Genomic DNA, 26,280 nt, shown 5'->3' on the forward strand with positions numbered 1-26,280 from the left:
CAACAACAGCCGCCATTACTGTTAGTGGGCAGGAACCACCCACCAGGCACCATGCTACAAAATTTATAGGGATTGCCTCATTTAGTCCTAACCATCTTCCTACAGAGCAGATATTGCCATGATCCCCACTTTCCAGATGAGAAAGCCAAGGCTTTAAAGGACTCAGGTCAGTCGCCCAACATCACCCAGCTAGCGAAGAGGCTGGATCAGGATGCAACCCCAGGCAGGCTGACTCTAGTGCCCAGGCGGGACCACATGACAGTCCACCTTAAGCGGTGTCTTTAGCAGGTCACAATGCACGGTCCAAAGGCAGGCAGAGGGGTGATCGTGAGGGCTGCGGCATATGTCATCTTTCCAAGTGCTTCGCAAGTGCAGGCTATTAGCACAAAGGGCGGCAGAGTTGGAACATACAAGTTTAAGACAGAGTTTTGGTAAATTTGGGGTGGGGATCCAGAATCTGTTTAAGGGAAACCCAGGCTGTTGTGGATTTAATCTTCCTATTTTGGAAGTTGCTATCCTAAAGATTAGCTATGGGTGTCAGCCAGTGTTGCATTTGTTTTTTTTTCCCACAGGGAAACATTAAAGGTGGTTTGAAGAGTGAATTTTGGTAGAAAGTGCCAGTCAGAGCTGTCTTTCTGGCTTGGCTAAAAAGAATCACTTAGAGAGTTCCCAGATGGATATGCTCTACAAAGAACCCATGAGGAGGAGCAGTTATACCTGTTCTATACCTATAACAGAAATACCTGTTCTATAGGATTAGGCTGGCCGGCCCCCACAGACCAACACCATTATGCATGCCTGCAGTCACGCCCTGGTCCTGCTTGCCTTCCCAGCAGAGGCTGTTGGGCACAGTCTTGATTAACTAACCGGCTTGAATAGAAGCCAAAGTAAAACCAAAATAACTTAAAAAAAAAAAAATAGATCACTTGAAGGGGCAAGAACGCTGGAGTCAGACACACGTGGGTTCAAACCCTTGTTCTGTCACTAACTAGCTGGGTGACCCTGGGAAAAGACCTGACTCTATCTACTTTGGCAGACTCTTCATCTGTCAAGCCTACCCTGCAGGGCTGTTGGGATTAAATAACAGAGTTGTAAAGCCTGCAGCCCAGGGCTGACTGTGGACCAGGTACTGGAAACTCCATAGGGAGTAAGACAGAGGCCCCCTGTTAGTCCAGGTAATGCCAGTTACAGACTCAAGTGAGAAAGGCCAAGCAGACAGAAATCAGTGAAGGACAAACCAAAACCACTTACTCTACCTTCCCCAGTGTGGTAGAGACTCAGTTTATAGATTTAGTTTACATGTCAGTCCAGGAAGATACTAAGCTCTCCTTAGTCAAGAGCTCAGAAGAACAACGTTTAGAATTCATTAAAAATGAATAGGGCTTCCCTGGTGGTGCAGTGGTTAAGAATTCGCCTGCCAATGCAGGGGACATGGGTTCGAGCCCTGGTCCGGGAAGATCCCACATGCCGCGGAGCAACGAAGCCCGTGCGCCACAACTACTGAGCTTGCGCTCCAGAGCCCGTGAGCCACAATTACTGAAGCCAGCGTGCCTAGAGCCCGTGCTCCACAAGAGAAGTCACCGCAATGAGAGGTCCACGCACCGCAACAAACAGTAGCCCCTGCTCACCACACTAGAGAAAGCCCATGTGCCAAAAATAAAAAAATAATTTTTAAAAAATGAATAAGTTCACACACCAACCAAAAAAGATGCTCATTCAAGCTAAAGTTATTTTGTAAGTAAAAAGTTGGCTCATTTTCCTGACAGAACTGAGTCACTAAGGAAGAACTGCAGGTGAAAAGGAAGAAAGTGAAGATCAAGTTTATGGATCCAAAGGTGGCAATTTTATGTAGATTATCAAAGCAATGATTCCTAAAACTTACAATTTTTTCTCTAAATGAAACTCACACTTTTGGATAGATTTGGTCAGGTAAGGTTAAACAGAGTGCATACTCTGTTACAGAAAATGCTCTCTATAACTGCTCCCATTTAAAGCAAGGATTTTTAATAATCAAGCTTACACATAGCTATAAAATGTAAAACACAGGTAAACATGTAGAGCTCCTTTGGCCAGGCACAGCAATTAATAATTACATATACCAAAAGCTCAATTTAGAAACGCTGGGTCATTCATTAAGCAGCCCTTTCAAAAAACTAATCAAATTGTTTACTTTGACATCCAGGTTGAAAAGAACTGCTGTGTGCTATTACCCAGCTCCCAGTTAACTCAAAGTAGCCATCATAGTTCAGTTTCAGGCCACCAAACACAACTCATGAGGCATCATCTGTCTTTCATAAGGATTATGACCCACTATGAAACATCTAAGATCAGGACCTGAGGCAGACTATATATCAAAACTGCATATTATTTGTGTGTGTGTGTGATATATATATATATAATATATATAAAATTCAGTGACTGACCAGGCATACCCAATTCAGCATTATCCTAAGCAGTATCTGTGAAACCACACTTTGGGTGGACACATCTATTTTTTTCTTAATAACTATTACCAAAAAAAACTTGGCACACTTTTTTTTTTTTTTTTTTTTGCGATACATGGGCCTCTCAATGCTGTGGCCTCTCCCGCTGCGGAGCACAGGCTCCAGACGCGCAGGCTCAGTGGCCATGGCTCACGGGCCCAGCTGGTCCGCTGCATGTGGGATCTTCCTGGACCAGGGCACGAACCGTGTCCCCTGCATTGGCAGGCGAACTCTCAACCACTGTGCCACCAGGGAAGCCCCCTGGCACACTTTTAAAGTCACACCGTGGACTATGTGTGGACATAAAGCATTTAATAGTGTCTCCTCACTACTCTCACTGTCAACTTCTCCCTGTAAACGTTCTTATTCTTTTCTAAAAGCACTTTCACGTGTCTGACCAGCAAACACAATCCAACTCCACTCCTTGTCATTACATATTCTTTTTTAATCCTATATCTGCTTTTTCTTTGATCCAATTTCTGGAGGGTCCCCAGGGACTCGACCAGACTACTCCAGAGCAAGCAAAGCGTAGTCTGATGCTAAAAAGGAAGCAAATCTGTGGGACTGTCCCTGGAACATTCAAATCTCAAGTTGTGGAATCCAGAGCTGACCTCTGACACCCAGTGCCTCAAAGGACAGTTCACCAAAAGCCAAAACCAGAGCCGCGAGGCAGCCTCAGAGCATGCTTAGGTGGGTTACAAATGGCACTGGAAAACAGTGAGGAAGAAAAAAAAAGTCTTTACACAAAGCACTCGGCATCATTTCCACTAGAGAGATTTAACTGAAAAGGATGGTTTCAACACTGGCTGCCCTAACAAATTAGTCTCCAACTGCGACTTCTGCCAAATGCATTTCTCCTCCCCCTAATGCAGAATGTTTTTAAATTAAAACACGAGGGGAAAGTGCCGAAGAGAGAGTCATTTACAGCACTTGGGACACTTGAAACAACTTTTCGCCAAGGTCTATAATCAAATTATCAAGCTCTTGAAGTCAGTGCTTTATGACGGAAATAAAAGCCCCACTAAAGTATTCCAGGTCCCTTGGCATTTCCACGTCTCTGGGCAGGGCGGCACTGCAGCATTCCCATTCACACTAGCTGATGAAAGAGAACAGATCACAAAGGGCAGATTACAAGGGAGAATGACTCCAACCCCGGTGGGGGAAGGGACAGGCGTGAATGGATTGTAAATAATGTTGCTAAGAAAGGACCACAAATATGGCAACCTCAGATAATCCTCTTGCCAGGAATTCTTCCCATGGGGACTGTTCTTTCTGAACTTTGCTTTCAAGTATGTGAGAAATATGAAAACCTTACTGAATATCTGGAGGTAGCCCTCCCCGGCTGTCTCAACTTGTAGGTCTGTGCAAACATTAGAAAAAAATGGCTTTGAAAAATTCCAAATACTTTATTAAAGGAGATGGAACGATAGAGAAAAAGAGGGGATACTGGATGGTATAACAACTGATCACCTCACAGTTGGGAGAATATCATTTCTTCATAATCATTGTCACAAGACATCTTGTTTAAGGAACAATGAGTGGTCTGAATAACAGTTCATTTCCTTAAGGGGGCCCTTCCTATCCTCCTGTTCAAGGTGCAGACTTTGAACTGAGAGTTATCATCATGATTTCAGACAGACACACACAGATGTTTTTTAGCAAATACAACTTTGGGGAAAAGGCTGTTACCGCCTTGAGCAAAACACAGCCACCAAACTATGCCACCTCTGTGATGTTGCCGTCACCATTTCTGGCTACAGGATATCATGCAATGAACGACATGCTGGCTGACACTTCCACTTTGCTAACAGTCACAAGCAGCTCTCTCCACTGTCCTCAGGACACACATTGTTACCCAAATGATACTGGCAGAGTACAGCAAGCACTCACTCTGCCTGAAACAAAGAGGATCTCATGGTCTGAGCGATCCACAGCATCTCCCCCGAATTCGCTCCCATTGACTTGAAATGTTTGCACGCCTCAGGTATCAACATGTGAGAAGAAACCAAAAGCCAAAACCAGAATTCCATCAGTCTCCATTTACTTTTGCTTTAATCCTTTATCTGTTGGGGGAAAAAGCATCCTATACGTTTAGCTATCTATCATTTTAAGTTTAGCCTTCCAATTTGTGAACACCTTGCACAGGTCAAGCATCAACACCCTCAGTCCTTACGCAAGCACCTCTCTAGTCACGTCTTGGGTCTGGTTCCCAGTTTTTCTCTAATGAAAGATACAAGGCTATTATCAAAATGCAAAAAGTATTAAGAAAAACAAGCTATGCCTTTACCACTCCAATCCAGTTTTAACACACACACACAAAGGGTAAGGGAGACAGAGAAAAATAAAAGAAACCTGGCAGAACTCAAACTAGAGTTCTCTGTTTTTATTCTGTTCGTTTGTTTTTTAAAACGAAAACTTCTGTGCAGGAATCCCCTCAGGGAGCACTGTCCTCTGAGGCCAAAAGGAGCAGCAAGTCCAAGGTGCAACGGAATGACAGCACCATCTGCTCCAGAGGGCTGCGCTCGTCTGTAAGCCACATCCTTACTGCTGTTTCCCAATAGTTTTGTGGCCTTTATATTTCACTTTACTGGGGGGAAGGTGGGGAAGGGGTGAAAAGACCGTGAACCTGGGAATAACAAAAACCCCAAACTCACAACACAGCCCTTAAAGCCTCCTCATTAAGCGCTCTGTTAATAAGGAATGGGTGATTCATGACGTAACAATGCCAACGAGGAGTTTGCAGCACGTGTTTATTTTTTCTGAAGACAGAAAACAGTGTCTGCCCCACCTACAGGATGGGGCTGTCAACTAATCAACACCAAAAGCGATATGCAAAAATGAAACCAGAAACAGCAACACCAGAACTGCCAGATGAGAAATAAGAGTTCTTAGAAAAATCAATTTTAGGGAATTAAACAGCAATTTGAATAAAGGTTTGAAAATCTGTTTGTATTTAAAGTTCTGCAAACCAGTAGTAAATTTCAGCCTCAATGAGAACCATCCGGTCAGGCACATTACTGCAGGAGGCATGAAAGGTGAATCCAGTGAAAACTAAAGATCTCAACTGTCACCTCACTTCCTGCTTGCAGACGAGGCATGAGAGAGTTAAGGTAACTTTGAGAACAGCCGCCCAACCCACCCAGGAAGAATCTGCTTGGCTGTACTGGCTACCTTAATAACACAAACGAAAAAAATAGTCTTTTCTGGCAGTCAGTCAGTAATTAAATTTTTATACACTCAATTTAAGTTACTGAATGACTTCCCAGGGTTACTGTTTGTATTCTGAAGTTGTTCTTCCTCTTGACACAGTGTTCTGCTTGAAACTTTGCTGTGGATTTGAAGTATCTGACAAAACAGCTTTCAAACACGTTCTACAGGAAACACGGTGAACTGCCTGTCATGAAACCTCACTCACCACAAGTGAGATAAAAAACAAACAGTTAAAGCGTGTTACAACGTTCGTCCATTTTTAGAGAGCAACGTAACCACTGCTCTCCCTGTTTTGAGATATGGGCACCGTTTGGTGCAAACCTCAGCATTTTGTTGGAGTTAATAGCAAACTCAACTCCTGCCTGCGTTTGACCTTTGGCCAGATCACTCAAATGACATTTCAGCATGGCTCCTGTGGACGGCCAGCAGCAGCTAATCCCTCTAGCTGCGATTACCCCCCTGCTCCACGGGTCTGCAGAGCGCACTCTCTCCACCACTTCAGCCACGAAGTGCTCCGGGCCTGCTGGCGGGGCAGGACAGCCACCAGAGGAAGGGGGCCTGTGCCAGCTCGCCACGCTCAGCTCTGCGTGGGTCTCTGTCCTGTTCCCAAAGACCTAGCCCACCTTCCGCAAGCTCATCCAGAACTGGGCCCCGGGCCAAGCCCAGCCTCGGAAAATTGCCTCGGAAAACTTACCCGGTGGAGCTTTCAGCCCCCGTGCGGAGGAAGGGCTGTTCTGAAGAGGCTTCTTGTTACCTTCCATTCACATAATTTGGTTGTGCTTCATTGCACATTTGCTACTGCAGGCTTGCATCATGATTTGAGTCTGCCCACCAACTCCAAATATGCTCCATGTTTGGTCTTATGTAACATTTGCTACTACTGTAAAAAGCACTTGAATTACAAAGGTCCTGGCAGATCAACAGAAAACAAGGGGTGGAGTCTAATTTCATCTAATATGGTCATACAAGGCGTCCTGGCTGGTGTAAATTAATCCTTCTCTTTGAAAGGCAGCTGGCCAAAACTGAGGGAGATGGAATTTATAAATTTAACCTGCTAGAATTAGAATGTAAATTACTCACACCTGATTTTCCTGAGTAACTAAAATGACAACTATTACCAGTTATATTAGAAAATGTACTTGATTCGTTATATATCTACACTTTAAGCCTCGACAAACCTACAAGTTTTAATGTTATACATTTTTACAAATATCAGCAGTCTTTCTCCACATTCTATTTCCCCACTATCTATACTTTAAAACAACAGAAGTCTAAGCACAGTTTTCCTTAAATCTAGTAAGAAAAATCTTAACCCATTTTCTGTGCATGTTTGTAAAATAGTCTAATTTCAAAAAAAAATATACACCTTATTGTCCAGAGTTCAACCACTGGATGACTGACTAAAGCTGGGGAACTTTTAGACTTTTAATCCAAAAACTTCTCTAAGTGGCTCTTTGTAAACCAGGCCTTCCTGGTTTAGCTGTTTGTCTGTCTTCAGCCCTATTACACTCACTGCGTCACTACTCCCCAATCTTGTCAATCGCCAAATCTTACTATCAAATAGACATGGAAAAAAGCAGCCAACTGATCTGAATTTTATGATAATAAAGGCTGCACACATAAATAGACTCAGATGCCTGATAGTTCAGAATGAACACTTTTAAATGTCAAAAGGAGGGGGTAAATTCCTCTACAAAATACCATCACCCAACACAGACTATTTGGCACAAAGTCATGAATTACATGTGTGGAAAAGATTTGGCCTGGAAGGGGTGGTAAAGAGTTGTGAGGCATAGGAAATGGCTTCTATTAGACCAGACACAAATTCTAAATTTACTGTAAAACAAAAGAGTAGTAGCCACACTGCTTTATTTTCACAGCAAGCATTCAGACCCTAACCACAGCAGCAATATTAAGATCTAGAGGACTTTCTGAAACCCTCCCCCGACCCCCCACCAGATTTCCGGTTCAAACAATGCACAACTATGGTGGTTCTTAAAAGACAGAAGAACACAAGGAAAGAGCCATCAGCAGGACTTAGAAGCACAGGATGAGCAAATCTTTCCAAAGTTAATTAGCAAAAATAAGACATTTAGGTTAACTCACTGATGGGCTTCTTAAGCTAGCAGGGGGAAAAAAAATTCTATTGCCGTACTACCTGATTGCAGAAAGTTTTTTAGCATCATTCACTGCACCCACCTGCCCTCGCCGTCGCCAAGGGGGAGCTGAGGAGTCTCCCTGACATCATCAGTGGCAGAACTGAACTGGGATAAGAGGACCTGACTCAGACTAAGCCTCAGCTCCACATCACTGCACCCCTCAGCCTGGACACCAGACTCCTTGCCAGTCTCCCAGCACAAACGCTTGCCTTTCTAATGTTCCCTTTTGTAGATGGTGATGGTGCTAGTGGGGAAAACAATCCTTACGAGAACCAGCCAACCTAAGACAATTTTGGGAACAACGTCTTTCTGTAACCTGGAGGAACTTCAGGATGAACTTCAGCAAATCTTCTTAAATGCTACAAACATACGTCTACACTTAATTTCATACATAAACAATAAACAATCCTAATTTATTTTATTTTATTTTTTTGCGGTATGCGGGCCTCTCACCCCTGCGGCCTCTCCCGTTGTGGAGCACAGGCTCCGGACGCGCAGGCTCAGCGGCCATGGCTCACGGGCCCAGCCGCTCCGCAGCATGCGGGATCTTCCCGGACTGGGACACGAACCCGTGTCCCCTGCATCGGCAGGCGGACTCTCAACCACTGCGCCACCAGGGAAGTCCCCTAATTTATTTTTAAGATCTACGTCAAAGAAGGGATGAATGATAGTGCAAACCAGAAAAATTAAAATTTGTACAATAAGAATATAAACAAATACACAACAACTGGGCATATAAAGCTCAGACTGAACTTTTAAACACATACCTCTCTTAAAACCCTGAGTAAAATACTTAACCAAACACCACCCTATTCTGCTTGGAAAGCATTATTACTATTTTCTTCAAACCATTTCTCAATATCCTATCCAAATAAAGTTTATACTGATATTAAATCTCCCAATGATGGCTCATATTTCAGTGCCTAGGTCTGAGGACGTGGTCACATTTCTTTTTTCTTATGAAAAAATAAACAGACTACAGACTAAAAAAAGACTACAGACTAAAATACCATTTTAATAGAATAACATCCATGCCTTACAGACCAAAAATTATAGGTATTGGCTGTGGTGTGGATGGTGTGTACTCATCAATTTTACTCTGGTTGCACAAAGGGAGTCCTGAACTGACACAAATTCTTCTGTGAATTAGCCCGCTCCCAGCAAACAAGCAAACCGGCAGCAGCTAGGAGGGGCCGCGAGGGCTTGGGTTTGGCCACGGCCTCAGCACTTTTAGTTGTGTAGGCTTGGGCAAGAGACTTCTGTCCCTCAGGGTCTGTGCCCTCCCCTGAGAAGCAATAATACCGCCTCCTCTAACAGGGCCTTGGTGAGGAGTAAAGGAGGTGACACATGTAATGCAGTGCCCAGCACATCTTAAATGCTCGATAAATGTCAGCTATTACGATTAGAAAGAAGGAGAAACTGGATGGTGGACATCATTCAAAATAAAAGAAGACCAAGAGAAAGACAGCGGTTTCTGTTACAGAAACTAGTGAGGTCCCCAACAAATCTTGGGATTTCCTAAATCCAATCCTGAGAGGCCAGCAGGGGTGTCATTTGGTGTTCTGCAGGACAACAAACAAGCTGTTGGCAGTTGGGAAATCCTGTGTTCCTGTCACCAGTGGCAGCCAGTTCTCCAGCTTACAGCAGCACAAGCCTCCACTCACTCCACTTCACTGTCTCAGCAGGCCGGGCGAGTTATAATTGGCCTTAATTGGCACTTACAGGAGCTTTAACATTCCTCACCTGCTGCCAAGGAGCACTTGAAAGGGGGAGAAAGTATTTTCAAACTTGGAAATACCAAGCAATTCATTCAGCTGTGGGCCGGGAAGCCTGCTATCCAGAATCAGATTAGCTTCACCCAGAAATGCTGCTATGTTATTATCCAGTGCTCATTAGGTGCTCACACAGGATTAGGAGAGGTGGGAGATGAAGTTTAAAAGGGGATAATTCACCTTGGGGGCTAACAGCACGCAGCAGCCTCCCTCTGGCTGGCATCGTCTGATCTGTTTGGTGGACACTTCTTCAGGGCTCAGCCACACTTCGTGTGTGTGTCCCCTTTCAGCTGTTCAGATTGTTCAAAGGCAGGCAAATAAAGTATAACCTCACAGCCTCATTTACATAGGCTTTGTGTGAACCACAGTCTGACCTCAGCCCAGTCATTATTTGATACACAAAGTGAACACTGTTAAAAGGTGACCCATCACACCAAATTCAAGGAGGATAATGAGATCAGAAATAAAACTGGCAATAGTTTTTCACTGGCCCCGCAACTGATCTCAACAGAAATTATTGTCTTTTAGAAGACTACACATTTTGCAGAGAGGAATCTCAGCCTAACAGAACTAGATTTCTTCCCTAAGATAAATTCCATACAGAATGAATAGAAATCTCCCACAAATGCCAGGAAAACTGCCTATAGTTGTTTAAATGAATATTTTAAAAATCATCACTCGTTTTGAAAGATCTCTTTGCCTCGTATCGTTACTCAAACTATCACTCAAACTCAGAAGACACATGCTACACCGGTAGTAAACGAAAGTTTGCACTTGTTTGCGAAATTGACTTCAAAGTCAAATTACAATTAATCACACTTGTGCATATGCGTGTACAACACTGTAAGAAGCTTTAGAAAAAAAGAAATGGAAGTTTAGAAAAATAAATAAAACACCTACTCCTGGTGATGATACTGTCATACGTCGCTAGTAGAGATACAAAGTATTAACAGCCTTTTTGGAAAACAACCTAGTAGCAGCTATTAACAATGCAAATAAATACCCTTTTTGATCTCAGAATCCTTTCCTGAGACTCTATCCCATAGAAACAAAACCACCAGCAGTTAAGGACTTATGTAGCAGGGTGGCTACTGCTGCTTTGTTCATAGAGGCAAAAAGCAGGAGACAAAGTGAATGTCCACAGACAGAGGGTCTGGCTGAGGAAGCTACCGCACAGCCGCACCTTAAAAAGGGGATTAGTGGGCTTCCCTGGTGGCGCAGTGGTTGAGAGTCTGCCTGCCGATGCAGGGGACACGGGTTCGTGCCCCAGTCTGGGAAGATCCCACATGCCGCGGAGCGGCTGGGCCCGTGAGCCATGGCCGCTGAGCCTGAGCGTCCGGAGCCTGTGCTCCACAATGGGAGAGGCCACAACAGTGAGAGGCCCGCGTACCGCAAAAAAAAAAAAAAAAAAAAAAAAGGGGGATTAGTGTTATCTTGGGATGTGAATGATCTCCATGTTGTACTGCTGAGTGGAAAAGAAGCAGAAGTATGCATAACAGGATCCCCCCCTTTTTTTGGGGGGGTAAAGCTATGACCAGTAGCCCCTGCTAATAAAACATGGGATTACATGTGTCTGTAAAGAGTTATGAGCATGAGAAAAAATACAGAATGATGTATACTACATTACATACTAAGAATGTACCAAGTTACATAGATGGATTACAGAGTGGAGAGGACCGTTACAAGTTGGAGAAGGTGGGGAGTCAGAGCCAAAGAAACAACAAGGATGGGTGACTAATAAGAAAACAAATAAATAAAGACATTAAAAAAAAGAAAACAAGAAAGAAGTAGGCTAAACTGAAAATAGCATGTTTGAGATTACTACATTTGTGTATCTATGTAAGTATATATGACGGATATATGCATCTCATATATTCACATATCAATCTAAAAATCCACTAAGAAACTCACTTGAGTTTTTGTTACAAAAAATGCACTGTGAAGAAAGTGGAAGAAAAATTTAAACAGTATGAAATTCGGGTATTACATCAAAGCACTTTATCCTGACTGTGGAACCCATTTCATTTGTTTGGCTACACAGACTGAGAGTCTAGTAACACAACTGAACACAGAAACATAGAAAATAACATAGAAAATAACATAGAAAAAGGACTATTAGCCACTCTTGTGAAACAACACCTTAATTTTCTAAAGCTCACTACAAATCTTCTATAGTAGGAATTTCAGCAATCCTTTTAAAATATCAAGCATTAAGAAGTAATGAAACAAATTTCATACTGGAGTTTTTCACCCTAGGAGACTACAAATCAAGAACTATATCATGTGTGATTAGGGGCTGATGGCTTGGATTTTAAATTGAGATAATTACCTTCCTCCATTTCTCTTTTTATTAACTTTTAAACACACAAGAGGAAAAGGTATACAATTGCTTTGACGTTCAAATTGAGAACTGTTGTCTTAAAAACAGAATAGAGAAGTAAACCTAAAGACTGGAATTTCTATACACACAATAAGGAATGAGGAAGGAAACAGATATATTTAGCCATTGCCCCCTCCCCCAAACCAGTTTTAGGGGCTTGAACTAGCATGTGCGTGGGAGGAACTACCCCAGCCAGGTACTAAGTAGGTGCTACTGCATATCCAAGCGATAAAAACTCCCTCTTCTGGTCAGATATAAGACCACAGCTTAACGGGGTTGACACAGCAGGTGTATGTGTATCTTAACTAGTCAACCCACAAATTAGCCTTGTGAAATGATTGTCAGGAAAAACATCTTTCAGCAAATACAACTAAAATATGGATTTATATCCTGAAATGTCCCCTTTAAAATCTGAAGCACATCCATCCTAATAATTTCTATATGTAGCAGACAAGTCAAGAGTAGCACTGGCGAACATTAACAATTTTTATTGATTGATGCTGCTGGAAACTCACATTTTCACTGCCTCATTCTGGTGACACAAATCAGAACTGTTGAAGTAGTTCATTCAATCACAGTAGCACTAACCTGGAGGGCAGCTCTGACCAGCCTCCAGGTCGAAAATCAATACACTGACATACTGACAGACATTCCCAAAGAAGAATGGGTTTAGGGCTTCCCTGGTGGCGCAGTGGTTGGGGGTCTGCCTGCTGATGCAGGGGACATGGGTTCGTATCCCGGTCCGGGAAGATCCCACATGCCGCGGAGCAGCTAGGCCCGTGAGCCATGGCCGCTGAGCCTGCGCGTCCGGAGCCTGTGCTCTGCAACGGGAAAGGCCAAAACAGTGAGAGGCCCACGTACAGCAAAAAAAAAAAAAAAAAAGGGTTGTTTAAAGTGCTGCACGTGATAATGCAGCACTAACAATTTATATGTCCACCAATAGGGGACAGGTTAAATTAAGTACATTAAGAAAGTGGAATAACAGGCAATCTTTAAAAGAAGGAAGTAATGTGAATTAACATGGAAAAATAAGCTAGATCACTAAGTTTAAAAAAGTGAACTTATAAAAAGCCTAATTTTCCATGTGTGTGAGAGAACAAGAAATACACAGCCAAATATTCCTTTGTCCAGGGTCTAGAAACATTCCAAGGGTTTATGTCAACCTGTACCCCTGAAAAGTAAGATGGAGATTTACTTATTCTGACTGCATATTTATCCTCTTGCTGATGGTTACTGTTTTTCTTTCACAATGTGCATTACTATGTTAATAATGAAAAAATCAAATACATGTGTTTTTCCTTTTTTTTTTTTTTTTTTTTGCTGTACACAGGCCTCTCACTGTTGTGGCCTCTCCTGTTGCGGAGCACAGGTTCTGGACGTGCAGGCTCAGCGGCCGTCGCTCACGGGCCTAGCCAGTCCGCGACATGTGGGATCTTCCCGGACAGGGGCACGAACCCGTGTCCCCTGCATCGGCAGGCGGACTCTCAACCGCTGCGCCACCAGGGAAGCCCCCTTTCCTTTTTAATCAATAAGTTTCTATTACCCAAATGAGAGCATCCCTTTGTTTCCTGGCTTACATCACTAAATTACTGTTCCACTAAAAAAAAAAAAAAAAAAAAAAAAGACAAAAACAACAAAAACCCAAAAGAATAAATGACCCCAAAGTTTGGCATCACTGCAATAACTATTTTCTATCCCCACAATCTCTAGAAAATGTCTAAAGACTGAGTGAATATAATACATCAAAGGCTTTTCATTCAGGTCAGTACACCTCATTAAAACAAAACAAACAAACAAAGGCCCATATACAAATTGAAAGAACAACCCCATGATCTACAAGCTAAGTAAATCCATCCAGCTGCTGAGGCCAAAGCCCCAAGAGCCATTTCTCATTCCTTCTTTTCCCGTATCACTCAATCCCAGTCCATCAGCCACCCCTGCCGGCCTTCTACTTCTGTGCTGATTCCTATTCTATCCGCATCTCTCTGCCTCTGCTGCTACCATCTTCACTTAAGCTTTCTCTCCAAATCCCACCCTCACCTGGACTAGTGCAACACAGCCCACTAAACGTCTCCCTGCTTCCGCTCTTGCCCTCTATGTTCCTCAGAGCAACCATGAATCAGATCAAGACATTTCCTTGCTCAAAATCCTCCAGTGACTCTGCATGGCCTGCATCAGCCAAGCCTGATTCCTTCCATCTGGTGCCAGCACCCCTTTCTCCAACCTCAACCTGGACCCCTCTCCTCCTTGCACACGGTTTTTCTACCTCCTCACTGGCCTCTCTGCCAAGCTCATTCCCTCCCACAGGATCTTTGCACCTGCTATTTTCTCTTTGTGGAACACTGCTCCTCCAGATCTTCAAATGGCTAGCTCTTTTTCATCACTGACCTTACACATCAACTCCTCAGAGCGGCTTTCTTTGACTAGCCTTACCAGAAGTGCCTTGCCCCAGTTATTGTCTCACACTATCCCAAGCCTTTATTACTACCTGAAATCATCTTATTTTACTTGATTTCATCTTTCTCGCTCTACCCTCCCTAAGCTGCATGAAATCAAAGCCACTGCTTTCCTAGTTCAGTGGAGAGCAATGCCTAGACAGGAGGTACTCAATAAATACTTGTTAAATGTGAATGATATTATTCATTTCCAGTTCATGATTTTTTAAAAACCCCAAAGGCACAGACATTAATAAAGGCACAGATTTCAGTATAAAGGAAAATCAATACATTTTATAACTAGCAATTAAAGTGTTGCTCCTACAAATGGCATAAGTAACACCATTTTAAATGTACCTGCTTATTGTATTACTAAGAAAAAAAGATAAAATTACATTGGTTAGGGACAAAGTGATCCTTTACCTGATGCTACTGAAGTTATTTGAAAATTTTAATTAGCACTATTTGGCTTGTGGTAAAGAAGAACTGAATTCACTGCATTAATTTCACATCATGCTGTTCAGTGACAAGAAGCTTAGATCAAATAGTTAACTTGGAATTTCCTTCGAGAATTAAACTAATGTCTACCCTGACATTGCTCACGTTTTGATGTGCCTGCTCTGGTTTGCTCCCTTCCCTGGCTCAGCCTCCGACTGCTGGAGAAAGGTCTGGCGTGTGTCTTTGAAGTAAAAGAGTGAAGTATTTTTGGCTCTGCAACAAATTTCAATCTTTATACTGACTGCAGAAATATGCCAACCAATTCTCTCAAGAAGCTGAAAAACGTTATGAGGCTGTAACAAAAAGAGGAGTAGCTTGGCTTTGGATAACTACTATGATTTAGGGTTAAATAAAGTAGAACAGGCTGAAGAGAAATCCAGTGACTACGCTAAATCGAGTATCTACCTACTACCATTACGTCTTCAAATTACTAAATGTCCTCTCTGAGGTAATGGGGTTTACAATGCTGACCCAGCCACTCTAAGCAAACTTAAAATTCTACCTGAACTAGAACATCTGTCATTAATGACAGTTTTGTGACATGTGGAATTCATTACATCTACTCTGGATTTTCTTTTAACTCTATACATCCTTATTATATGCAAAAGAAACAGATGTAAGGAGACAGAAAACCCAGCCTTGGACATTTTATCTGTGTGAATGAAATTTAATTTAGGAGTTTGATCCGTAAACTGGGAATAAAACCATCCATTCAGTGGGTTGCTAAGAACAAGAAACAAGATAATACGTGCAAAAACACTCTGTGAATCAAGTACAAATTATCATTAGCCTGTGGGCTTTTAAATGAATGCCAATCCTAAAAAGATTAAGTATCACTGAAAGTTTCAAAGTAGAATAAGACCCAGATTATAAGAATGTAGAGGCCAAATTTAGCTAACAACTGGAGAGAAAAAAGAAACATTTTTTTCTTTATCCAAAATCAAAGTTACTTAATAGCCAAATAAAACAATTCATTCATGTGAAATTGTTGTCAACAATGGGATCGGCATTTTTACCAGAAACAGCCCACGGGATCTCATAGAGTAAGATTCATTTTGCTCTTACACTGACAGTCTTTGAAACCAATTAATTAGCTCAAAAAAGTATGAGTAATTTCTGTTTACGCGTCTTCTGCTGAAAATGACATTTTAGAAAAATATAATTTACCCTGGCACCTAAAAGAATCCAAACCACCTCAGTGCACTTTAAGGAACATTAAGTCCAAGCAATTCACGTGGCTGTTAATTTTACAGGATTTGTAGTATATGCAAGCAGAGAAAGCTCTCAGATTGCAGAGGTGTTTCTGCTAAAGGTACCTTCACAAAGTTATGAAAAAGCCATATTTATGACATCCCCATCTGTGAAGCGAGGTCTGAGAGAGGGGCAGATGTTTTACACCGAGCCCAGACTCCCAACCCACTTAACAGCAATGGGACGGCACGCAACACGTGATATTGATGGATAAATGGCAAAGGGTATTTAACTGTGATCCTTTTGCAGATCAACATGAGATCTGAGAATATTGCTCGCTCGGTAAGGTATTTCCTAGGCTAGGGTTGGCCCCAGGAGACAGCTCCCTGAACATCAGAGGAAACCAAATCCAACAGCTTGAGCTGGTGTTTCCCCAAACATGGAGTAGGTATCACTCTTCAACATTAATAACATTAAATCTCAAGTGAAAACTTACTCCCTTTCCAAATCTCTTTCAAGTCTTCTGGTAACATCACGCTACTGTGTGGATGACACTTGCCTAAAACGTGCTAGTCTCGCCTTTAACTAAGAGAGCAGGCTTCAAAGGCTCAGTGCTGGCATTGGCAAGAGCAGCAACAAAGGATTTAATCTTCTCACTGTGTTTATTTTCACACTTACCATCTATGGCAAAGAAGAGTAGTTTTCCCGTTGATGATTCTAGTAAGGTTTTCTTTGTGAAAGATTTATTTAAATAGAAGTGGTTTGATTTAAAGAAAAAATATTAAGTGGCATTAAATAAGCAAATCATAAAGATGGAACTCGGTGGATCGAAATTGGGAAAAGGTAGCAGAGGCACATGTGCTCAGGGACTCAGGGCTGAGCCACAAGGTGAAAAAGTGGGTCAGCCTAACTCATCAGAGGCAAAATACTTCAACAGCTGACATTCGAGCAGGTTTCAATTAATTATAGAGATGCTAAACGTAGCACCTGTCTGAGCTGAATTAACATCACTCATTTATTTCACCTAGGTAAGATCAGCCCATGTCTGCCTAAGAGAGAAATTACGGTAGTCTTCACAAGCAAGTTCAAAAAGAAGTGGCAGAGCTCAGAGCAGTGCAAGCGCACAGCTTCTCAGAATCACCTGCGAAGCTTTTCCAACACAGAACCCCAGAGGCCCCCCGCAAGTCATCAGCTGATCCTACCTGTTCGGATCCAGAGTAAATGCATGTAAACAGGAATACAAAGTTTACGCTATTCAGTAGCCAGTTTAGGACCAACACACTTATTACTAAGTGATCCACTCAGATTCCCAACTTGGTTCACAACCTCAAAAGAAAGCTGCTTCTGGCCATAGGGAATGTCACCATCTCAGCCCTCTTTCATACGTAAAGTTTTAGAGGCAAGTACTGTGAGACTTCTAGCACGTAATACAGAAAGTTAAAAATCAGTTAAAAAAAGCAGGGCCCTCCTTTCATGCCATCCTTGCTAGACTCAAGAAATCTCGGAGCACCGATATGCGCCAGTCACTATGCCAAGCACAGGAATACAAAGCAGCAGCCCCTACCGAGTGAGGGGATCTGCTGTGAGCATAATGCATCCTGGCCAGCTTGTGGGCCAGAATCAGCCTAGGGAGCTGTGTGGAATGCAGATTCCTGGGTGCTATCCCTGGCGACTCCCAGCCAGCTAGTCTGCAGTGGGCTGTAGAAGGGGCCACTTAGGAAGCTCCCCTTTGATTTGGAGGCACAGTAGGTTGGGGATCCACTGATTCAATTATATTTTTAAATCTGAAAATTAGCAGTAAGAAACATCTGACTCCTAAAAATACTGAGTAACTGAAGAGAAATATGAGGCAGCCTGGACTATTTCAAAACATTAAAACAAAGCATGGTATTAGTATGCAGTTTCCAAGAAAGAAAGCCATCTATACTACAAGAACAGTCAGACTATGAAACTAGAAATGCCAAAATGACACTACAATCACTCACCATCACTGCTCCAATAGAAATCCTGGTTAACAGTTAACTCCCAAAGAGGCAGCTCGGCTAGCAAAAAAGTACCGGCACACTCCACAGATATTACACTGCAGGTGTGGTACCAGACCACCGCAATAAAGTGAATATCGCAATAAAGCAGGTCACACGAATTCTTTAGTTTCCCAATACTTACTTATGTTTACACTATACCGTAACCTATTAAGTGTACAATAGCATTATGACTTAAAAGAATGTACATACCTTAATTTAAACGTACTTTATTTTTAAAAAAACCTTTATTTCTAAAAAATGCTAACCATCATCTGAGCCTTTAGCAAGTTGTACTCTCAACAATAATCACTGATCAAAGATCATGATAACAAACATGGTAACAAAGAAAAAGTATGAAATGTTTCAAGAATTCCCAAAATGTGACCCAGAGACATGAAGCCAGCAAATGCTACTGGAAAAATGGCACCAACAAATGTGCTTGATGCAGGGTTGCCCCCAACTTTCAATTTGTAAAAGATGCACTATCTGCGAAGAACAATAAATCAAAAAAGCACAAAAAGTGAGGTATGTCTGTAGGTCTCTCGCTACTCTGGGTAATAACCTCCTCACCAATTCAGAATAACATTACCACCAACGTGAACTGAGTTATAAGCCTTGCTGCCATTGCAGCTCCCTCCCTGTCACTGCCAGGCAGCAGTGGTTTTAAAGGAACCGCCTGCTGAATTTTGTAGCAACTGCTCATTTGTTTATAAAAGTCACAGATGAATATCAGCAATACATGAATTCACAGAAGACTGCCCACCCACATATTTTCACCAATTTCATCAAAAGATAAGACAGGGCTTCCCTGGTGGCGCAGTGGTTGAGAGTCCGCCTGCCGTTGCAGGGGACGCGGGTTTGTGCCCCGGTCCAGGAGGATCCCGCATGCCGCGGAGCGGCTGGGCCCGTGAGCCATGGCCGCTGAGCCTGTGCGTCCAGAGCCTGTGCTCCGCAACGGGAGAGGCCACAACAGTGAGAGGCCCACGTACCGCAAAAAAAAAAAAAAAAAAAAAAAAGATAAGACAGTAGAATCTCTCCTTTGGCAGGTATGAGTTCTTCCTAATATAGTAATAAACAGATTGTAGAAATTTCTTGAATTTCAAAAACATTTTTGGTCTTTTGGTGTTAACTCTGGAAAACAAACATGCAGTGATAAGCCTTCTGGAATGACAACAAAGAAGAACGGGTTCCAAATATTTCTTCCTGTTACAGCCCCTCACCCCAAAGACAGAAGAGACACTGGCAACATTGGGAATGGTTCTTGGTCCTGGTCCCCTGACTGCCTCTCCTTTCCACGTGAGTAAGATGTTACTCCCAAACCAGCCGAGAGCCATCACATGGTGCCTTCCTCCACTGCGAGGAGTTGCCCCCAAGCCCACACAACTATCCATCTCCCAACCTCCTGTTTTTTCCATCAGCCTTCTCCTTGGCTGCTGCTCCCAAAGAGGGACCTCCTTCTACACTTCCCAGCTGAATCCCTCTCTCAGCACCTGGCCCTCATCTTTTTGCCAGACTCTCTTCTTTCTTACAGCCTTAAATTTCCCTTGCCACTAGAGGGTCCAAAGTCCCCACCCAGGGGCCTTTATCAGTTGCATTTCCTGCCTGGCGACAAAAGGCACTGGATTATGTATATAAATCCTGCATTCACACCACACCTTCTTCTACTTTGGAAGTTACCAAAATTGCTTTGTCATTGAACAAGCACCTTATTAGAAGACACTGTGTATGCTACATATGGGTAGATAAAAAGAGCAGAAATATGATTTTAACACACTCCCTCCCCTCACCCACACCCCGCCCCCAATACACAGACATTCTATGAGAGAGACAGAGGAAGAGAAAGAAAATCATCTCTATGAAACGTGCTGTATGTAACTGAGTGAAGTGCTTCTGGAAGAGGGGACCAAGAGGGCCCCCTTCTGCCTCAGGCAGTCCTGGAAGAGGTAACACCTTTAAGTGGGCCTTGGTACAAACAGCAGCTGTTTTCCCACTCCTTTCTAATCCACTTTGCCCATTCTCTAGAGCATCACTAAGTCACATCACTCAGGTGCTAAAAAACCTGCAACAGGTCCCCACCGACATATCAAGGCCAGGGGTGTCTGATGGCACTGAGTCTCTCTGAGCAGCCCCAGCCTGCCTTTGCACACAGCTTTTCCACACGTGGGTACACCAGCTCCGGCCAATGGAGACTCCGTGGAGTACATTCCAGACAGCCTGGAATTTCCTGCCTCTGCACTTGCTCCCATCATCCCTGCTGCCAACCTGGAGCCGCCAAACACGGCTGTTGAGTGCGCAAGCTGCGCAGCTGTATGTGGCAGCCCTGTCCACCCCCATCAAGACACTTCCAATTTTAGGGTATTATAGCTGATTTTGTTTTAAAGTACTTTCTGCGTCTCCCACAATGGACATGTATTACACACCTAAAAATTGACGGGAAAAAATTTGCACATGGGAAAAACAATCCACTCTGCTCTTCCGAATAGCCTAACGTGAAGGCTGTTTCCTTTAGGAAGCCTGCTCTGAGTTACTGTGCGAGAAGCAATCTGTGCTCCTCCTTATTCTTAAGAACTCGGACTGTTTTACGACTTTCGCCACATCTTCCTGTAGCTACGGCTGTACCCTTTTTTCTCTCTCATACCTATCAACTGCCAGGCACTGCATGAGGGGCTTCACCATGCTGTTTCATTTCATCCTCTCTGGAAACCAGTGAGGCTGCTATTACTGTCCCCACATTATAACAAAGGAAGCCAAGGTTGGAAAACTTGCTCAAGACAAAGAACTAACCTATGGTTTTTGCAAGTTTAGATTTAAATCCAGTCTAGTCTGGTTTCAGAATCCTTAACTCCAAAATACTTGGCAACTGACTAACTGCCTTTTCCGATACTAGCCACTTAGAGTCTTAAGCAAGGAGACAATATCTTAGTCAACTCACTCTGGTGCCTACTCCCAGGCCTCACTGAGAACCACAAACTCAAAGAACTTTTTATGATTACAAAAAAGATTCCTTGGGGGAAGAGGTGGGATGTTGATTATGACAGTGCGACTCTTAAAACAACTGCATCCAGCCCGACAGAAAGCCCTGCAGGTTCAAAGCTAGCTAGGCTGTGTCCCCAGCTCTACCCCCCAACTTAGCCTTAGTCTATTATCACCTTCACCTCTGAACCATTCTCCCTGCTTCTACCCTTCTCCCACAACCTACACTCAGCAAGTCAACCAGTGAGATGGTCCTGTGTTACTCCCTTACGTAAACTTTCCAATGGCCCCAAGCGGCTTCTTCCTCTGGCCTACAAGCCTGTACATGAACAGGGTCCTGGTTCAAAAGGTCTGACTTCCCAAGTCTCTACTTCCCTCACCAACTTCACTAGCCTTCTTCAAGTCTGGGCACCGGCTCTCCCCTCTGTATCAAATGCTTTTATTCCAGATCGCCGCATGGGTGGCTCCCTCTCATCACTTAGGGCTCGGGTCACCAGGGTCATCTCCTTAGAGGCTTTGCTTGAACACGCTATTACAGAAAGACCCTGTTGTTCTCCCTGTCTCAAGCTGGCATTTGTAGTCGTGAGGACAATGACAAAACAACTTGCAGTCATTTAAAAAAATGTGTCTAGGGCCTCCCTGGTGGCGCAGTGGTTGAGAGTCCGCCTGCCGATGCAGGGGATACGGGTTCGTGCCCCGGTCTGGGAGGATCCCATATGCCGCGGAGCGGCTGGGCCCGTGAGCCATGGCCGCTGGGCCTGCGCGTCCGGAGCCTGTGCTCCGCAACGGGAGAGGCCACAGCAGTGGGAGGCCCGCATACCGCAAAAAGAAAAAAAAAAAAAAAAAAAAAAAAAAAAAATGGGCCTCCCTGGTGGCGCAGTGGTTGAGAGTCCGCCTGCCGATGCAGGGGATGCGGGTTCGTGCCCCGGTCTGGGAGGATCCCATATGCCGCGGAGCGGCTGGGCCCGTGAGCCATGGCCGCTGGGCCTGCGCGTCCGGAGCCTGTGCTCCGCAACGGGAGAGGCCACAACAGTGAGAGGCCCGCATACCGCAAAAAAAAAAAAAAAAAAAAAAAAAAAAAATGTGTCTAGTTAGTTTTGCCTTTCTCTCCAGCTAGATTTTAAACTCCATGGAGGTAGGAATGATACCACGTCCCCAATGCCTGAAACAAGGTGAGCACTCAAATACTTTCTAGTTGTTACTGAATCTAACTGGATATAAAATTAGGTTTTATGATTGGAATTTTTAAAAAACACTTTAGGCAGCATTATGACACGGGAAAAACAAGCTTATTTGGATTCTCACATGATTGACATCAGATAACAACAGGCTTGGAGCCTAAAAGACAGGGACAGCTCAGAGGTTCATGGAACTCCTGAAGTCACAATGCTTCATTCTAAGTGCATGCGCATTTTGATGGGGCAAGATAGCATAGCTTCATCACATTCACAAATCACAACATCAAGATACATTTAGAACTACTGAACTTGGACCTTTCAAAGTCACATTTCCTTTAAAAAAGCCATGTCTCTATACACTGTGTGTGTACATATAATTTTACCAACCACTAAATTCACAACCGTGGGATCTAGAAGGAAACAAACCTTTTACTACACTGATGCAATATTTCAACAAAGATTTTATAAAATACATTTTTCCCTGTCTAATTTTAATAAAAATCAGAAGATGCACATCCCTTTCAAGAAAATTCAGAAAATACCCAACATCTGATAGGCATTAACCCATTCAATGAATTAGAAAACCTACTTCCTGACAGGGGGAGGGGTATTATAGCCTACCCATGCTGTCACTGGTCTTCAGTTTAATACTGCTCTACCTTTTACCCTCTAATAATGATTTTTAAATGGTTAAGCACTTACCATAATGTGATTGAAATGCCTGCGGTTTGACAACCTGATTACAGTCGTTACACACCACCAAGTAGAAATCATCGTGGGCTGGACAGAGACCAAATATTGGCATGTCTGCAATAAAGAAAGAGAGCATCACTCACTCATGTGGTTCCTGTTAATATGAAACCATCTGGGGTGGCAACACTTTCTAAAGGAGCTGCCTTATGATAAAGTACACAGGATAAAAGTCGTTCCAGTTTAAAAGTAACTGATGTGACACACCATGACTATTAAAACAGAGAAATCAAATCAGGCTTACAGAAACACCGTTATAAAGGGTTAAAATAAAGTGCACGAGAAATCATTAGTATGAGGTAAACCAGACAAATCTTTTAAAATGTGAACAATGAATACATTCACACAATAAAGCAACTTTAGATGAACTCTACCAAGGGTTATGAGGAAGAATCTGCAACCACATAAAATGCCTAGCAATTCACAAAGCTGTGCCATCTAATGGTTTTGTTTGGTTAACTATGCATTCTATTCCAGCCATCTGGTCTCTGAGTTCTATGGAACCATTAAGAAAGGAAGCAGAGGTTTCACTGAAGAGTAAAACTGCTGGTTTTGTCAGCATGTAATACAAAGAAAATTATTTTCATACTTTTTTTTCTTCAGGTCACAACTAACCTCTAGTCCTTTGCTTACACACTGATGCCACTGGACAGAAAGAACCTCAGTACAAGCACAACATTTCATACATTCATCTCAGTTCAGTTACCAGAATAGGGCAAGATACAAGTTGGATTTTTTTATACTAAGAAGTTAATTAAAATACAAATGTAAAACTAGACTATTTGCATATACATGAAAACAAAGTACAGTAACTTGATACCTGGTAATATATGGTTAACTAAAAAGTCCTAACTGTGGACAATTAATTATTAGTCACAATCTAGGGAACAGAGCTAACAGCTCAAATCCAGAATCTAAATCTTTTAAATATTTCAGAGTTGGCATTTTACACTATAAGCACTATTTAGAACATCTGCAATGAATGGATAATTAACACATTTCAATTAGGCAAATATTTTAGTAGACCAAATACCAAGTTTAAAGGGGGAAAAAAGATCCAAAACGCTGATTAGCATCTGCTTTCTTTTCTGTAAGATTTAATTTCACACTTTCTCCAGCTTGGGTGGGCTTGGTGGTTTTAAAGGAAACAGAAAATGCCCCGAGGTGATGTAAAGTGATGATAATCTCTAAAATGTCAAGTTACTGATCTAATAATATCTACACACAGCTATAGGTCAGATTTTCTTCAACAGTTTCTATTACACTGAACCGCACAGATAGCTAGCTGTGCATCTGAACTATACCAGGGACCAACACGAGTCTGGGCTGCACTGAGCAGGCTCTACGTGCTATGATCTCATGTGATCCTCACAACTACTTGGGTAGATACCATTATCACCCTGCTCTAGAGAGGAGGAAACTGATTCACAGAAAGGTGAACTACTTTGTCTAAGTCAAGAGCTGAGAGTTGATTCTGACTCACAACAATGGCTTGAATTTGGTCCCTTGAAGACCGAAGGAATATGATTTCTAGAAATTCCTTCCAGATTCCAACTCCAACAAGTTGAATGTCAGGGCTGAACACCTTTGACGGCATAAACTGATAAGACAACAGAAGAAGGTTCTAACAGACTGCTGATTCTGTGACTAAGCGTAACAATTTCATGAAAAATAAGAGCCAAACAATGTGCTATTTTCCTTGAAAGCATGCCCACATTGAGTTAAAAATAGTACATGTGGGAGAAGGGGAAAGGTTATATCCATTCAATGATCAACATGTAATAAGCCATTTTCAATGGCTACAGTTTGACATGACATTTCCTTTTTTCTTTTTCTTTTTTTGGCCATGCCCTGTGGCACGTAGGATCTTAGTTCCCCAATCAGGGATTGAACCCGCACCCTCTGCATTGGAAGCACAGAGTCTTAACCACCAGACCGTCAGGAAAGTCCCAACATTTCAGTTTTAAAAATAAAAATTTAAAGTAGTTTACCTTAAGTTCCATATATTCCTATGCTAAATCACTCTGATACAGTACAATTAAGTATGAATTACAGAAATGGCAAAACATTCATAACTTACAGCTGAAAAGTATGAAATGCCTATAAATATCAAATCAACAGTTTCATTAATGAAATCAACTTGATCAGTTTTATTAATTAAACAGTAGTTAAAGTATTAAATTAAGTGGTCTCAGTTTAGACTTAGGCCTCGGCAATGTGCCTGGTTTGTGTGATTTCTCACAGCACTCTATTTCAAGCGATGCTGTTTAAAATATGTCACTTTGCCAGATACCAGATACTGCTGGGGACTAGCTTCCCACCCCTTTATAAATAAGCCAATTGTAAAAAATTAAAAACTGTATCAATCCTTTCAAATAATAAGAATTTAACTGGCCACAATGATGTTTATGTAGAAAACTGTTCTTTTTTGTTCTGATTCCTTTGATCCTTTTGCGAGACTCAGAAATACTAATAAAACTAAGTGAGTAGGGGTCATTCTGTGAGGGACCAAGAATTTATACTTCTGTAAAAGGTTCAATTTCCTCAATAACTTATAATTATTTGCAATTGATGACAATAAAGATGATAATCATAATGATAAACAGTTGGCATTTTCTGAGAGACCACTCTGTGCCAGGTTCTCAGCTAAGCACTTTTCATAAGGTTTATCCTTCAATATAATCTTCATTTTACCAATGGAGACAAGAACTTGTCTAATTTCACCCAGAAAAAAAGTACAACCAGGACTCAAACTGAGGTTTGCACCATTTGTGACCTCAATTCCACGCGTGCCCCGCCCCCCCCCACACACATATACACAATCCCTGTGGAAAAAAACATGCTACACTTAAACGCACTTCATGCTACCCTATGAAATCAAGTTCCTATTCGGAGAACCTAAAGCAACTTTAATTTTAGCTTTCTGAATTCTTTACTTTCAGATATCCAAATTTGGACGTAAGCTAAAGGATACAAAATAATTTAAATAAAATGTCTTCTTTGGGGGAAAAAAAGGAGTTTATATCCTTTTTCTGCATTAGGACATTCCAAAGGCCTTAGCAACAAGAACAGCGTGTGGAATGTTGTGGTAACAGAGAAAATGAAATAATTTTTGTGAGCGACAGTATGTATGTTTCTGAATACTTTCCAAGTGTAAGTTCACAATCAGCCCATCTACAAATTAACACGTGGAACTTGCCCAAATGCAAGAAGGGAAAAGTTTCATT

General features: G+C 42.4%; 1 protein-coding gene across 7 annotated transcripts in view; it reads right to left on the bottom strand.

Annotated features, from left to right (window-relative positions):
• Positions 1–26,280, bottom strand: part of ATXN7 (ataxin 7) — a 132,824-nt gene that overhangs the window by 28,145 nt on the left and 78,399 nt on the right. For all 7 annotated transcript variants that reach the window (XM_082639429.1, XM_082639430.1, XM_082639431.1 and 4 more), the window contains one exon: positions 23,006–23,110. In XM_082639429.1, the coding sequence (XP_082495555.1) occupies positions 23,006–23,110 (105 nt within the window). The remainder of the gene's footprint in view (positions 1–23,005; positions 23,111–26,280) is intronic.

Source organism: Mesoplodon mirus (assembly GCF_964341445.2).
Source record: "Mesoplodon mirus genome assembly, chromosome: 12".
NCBI classification, from domain to species: domain Eukaryota; kingdom Metazoa; phylum Chordata; class Mammalia; order Artiodactyla; family Ziphiidae; genus Mesoplodon; species Mesoplodon mirus.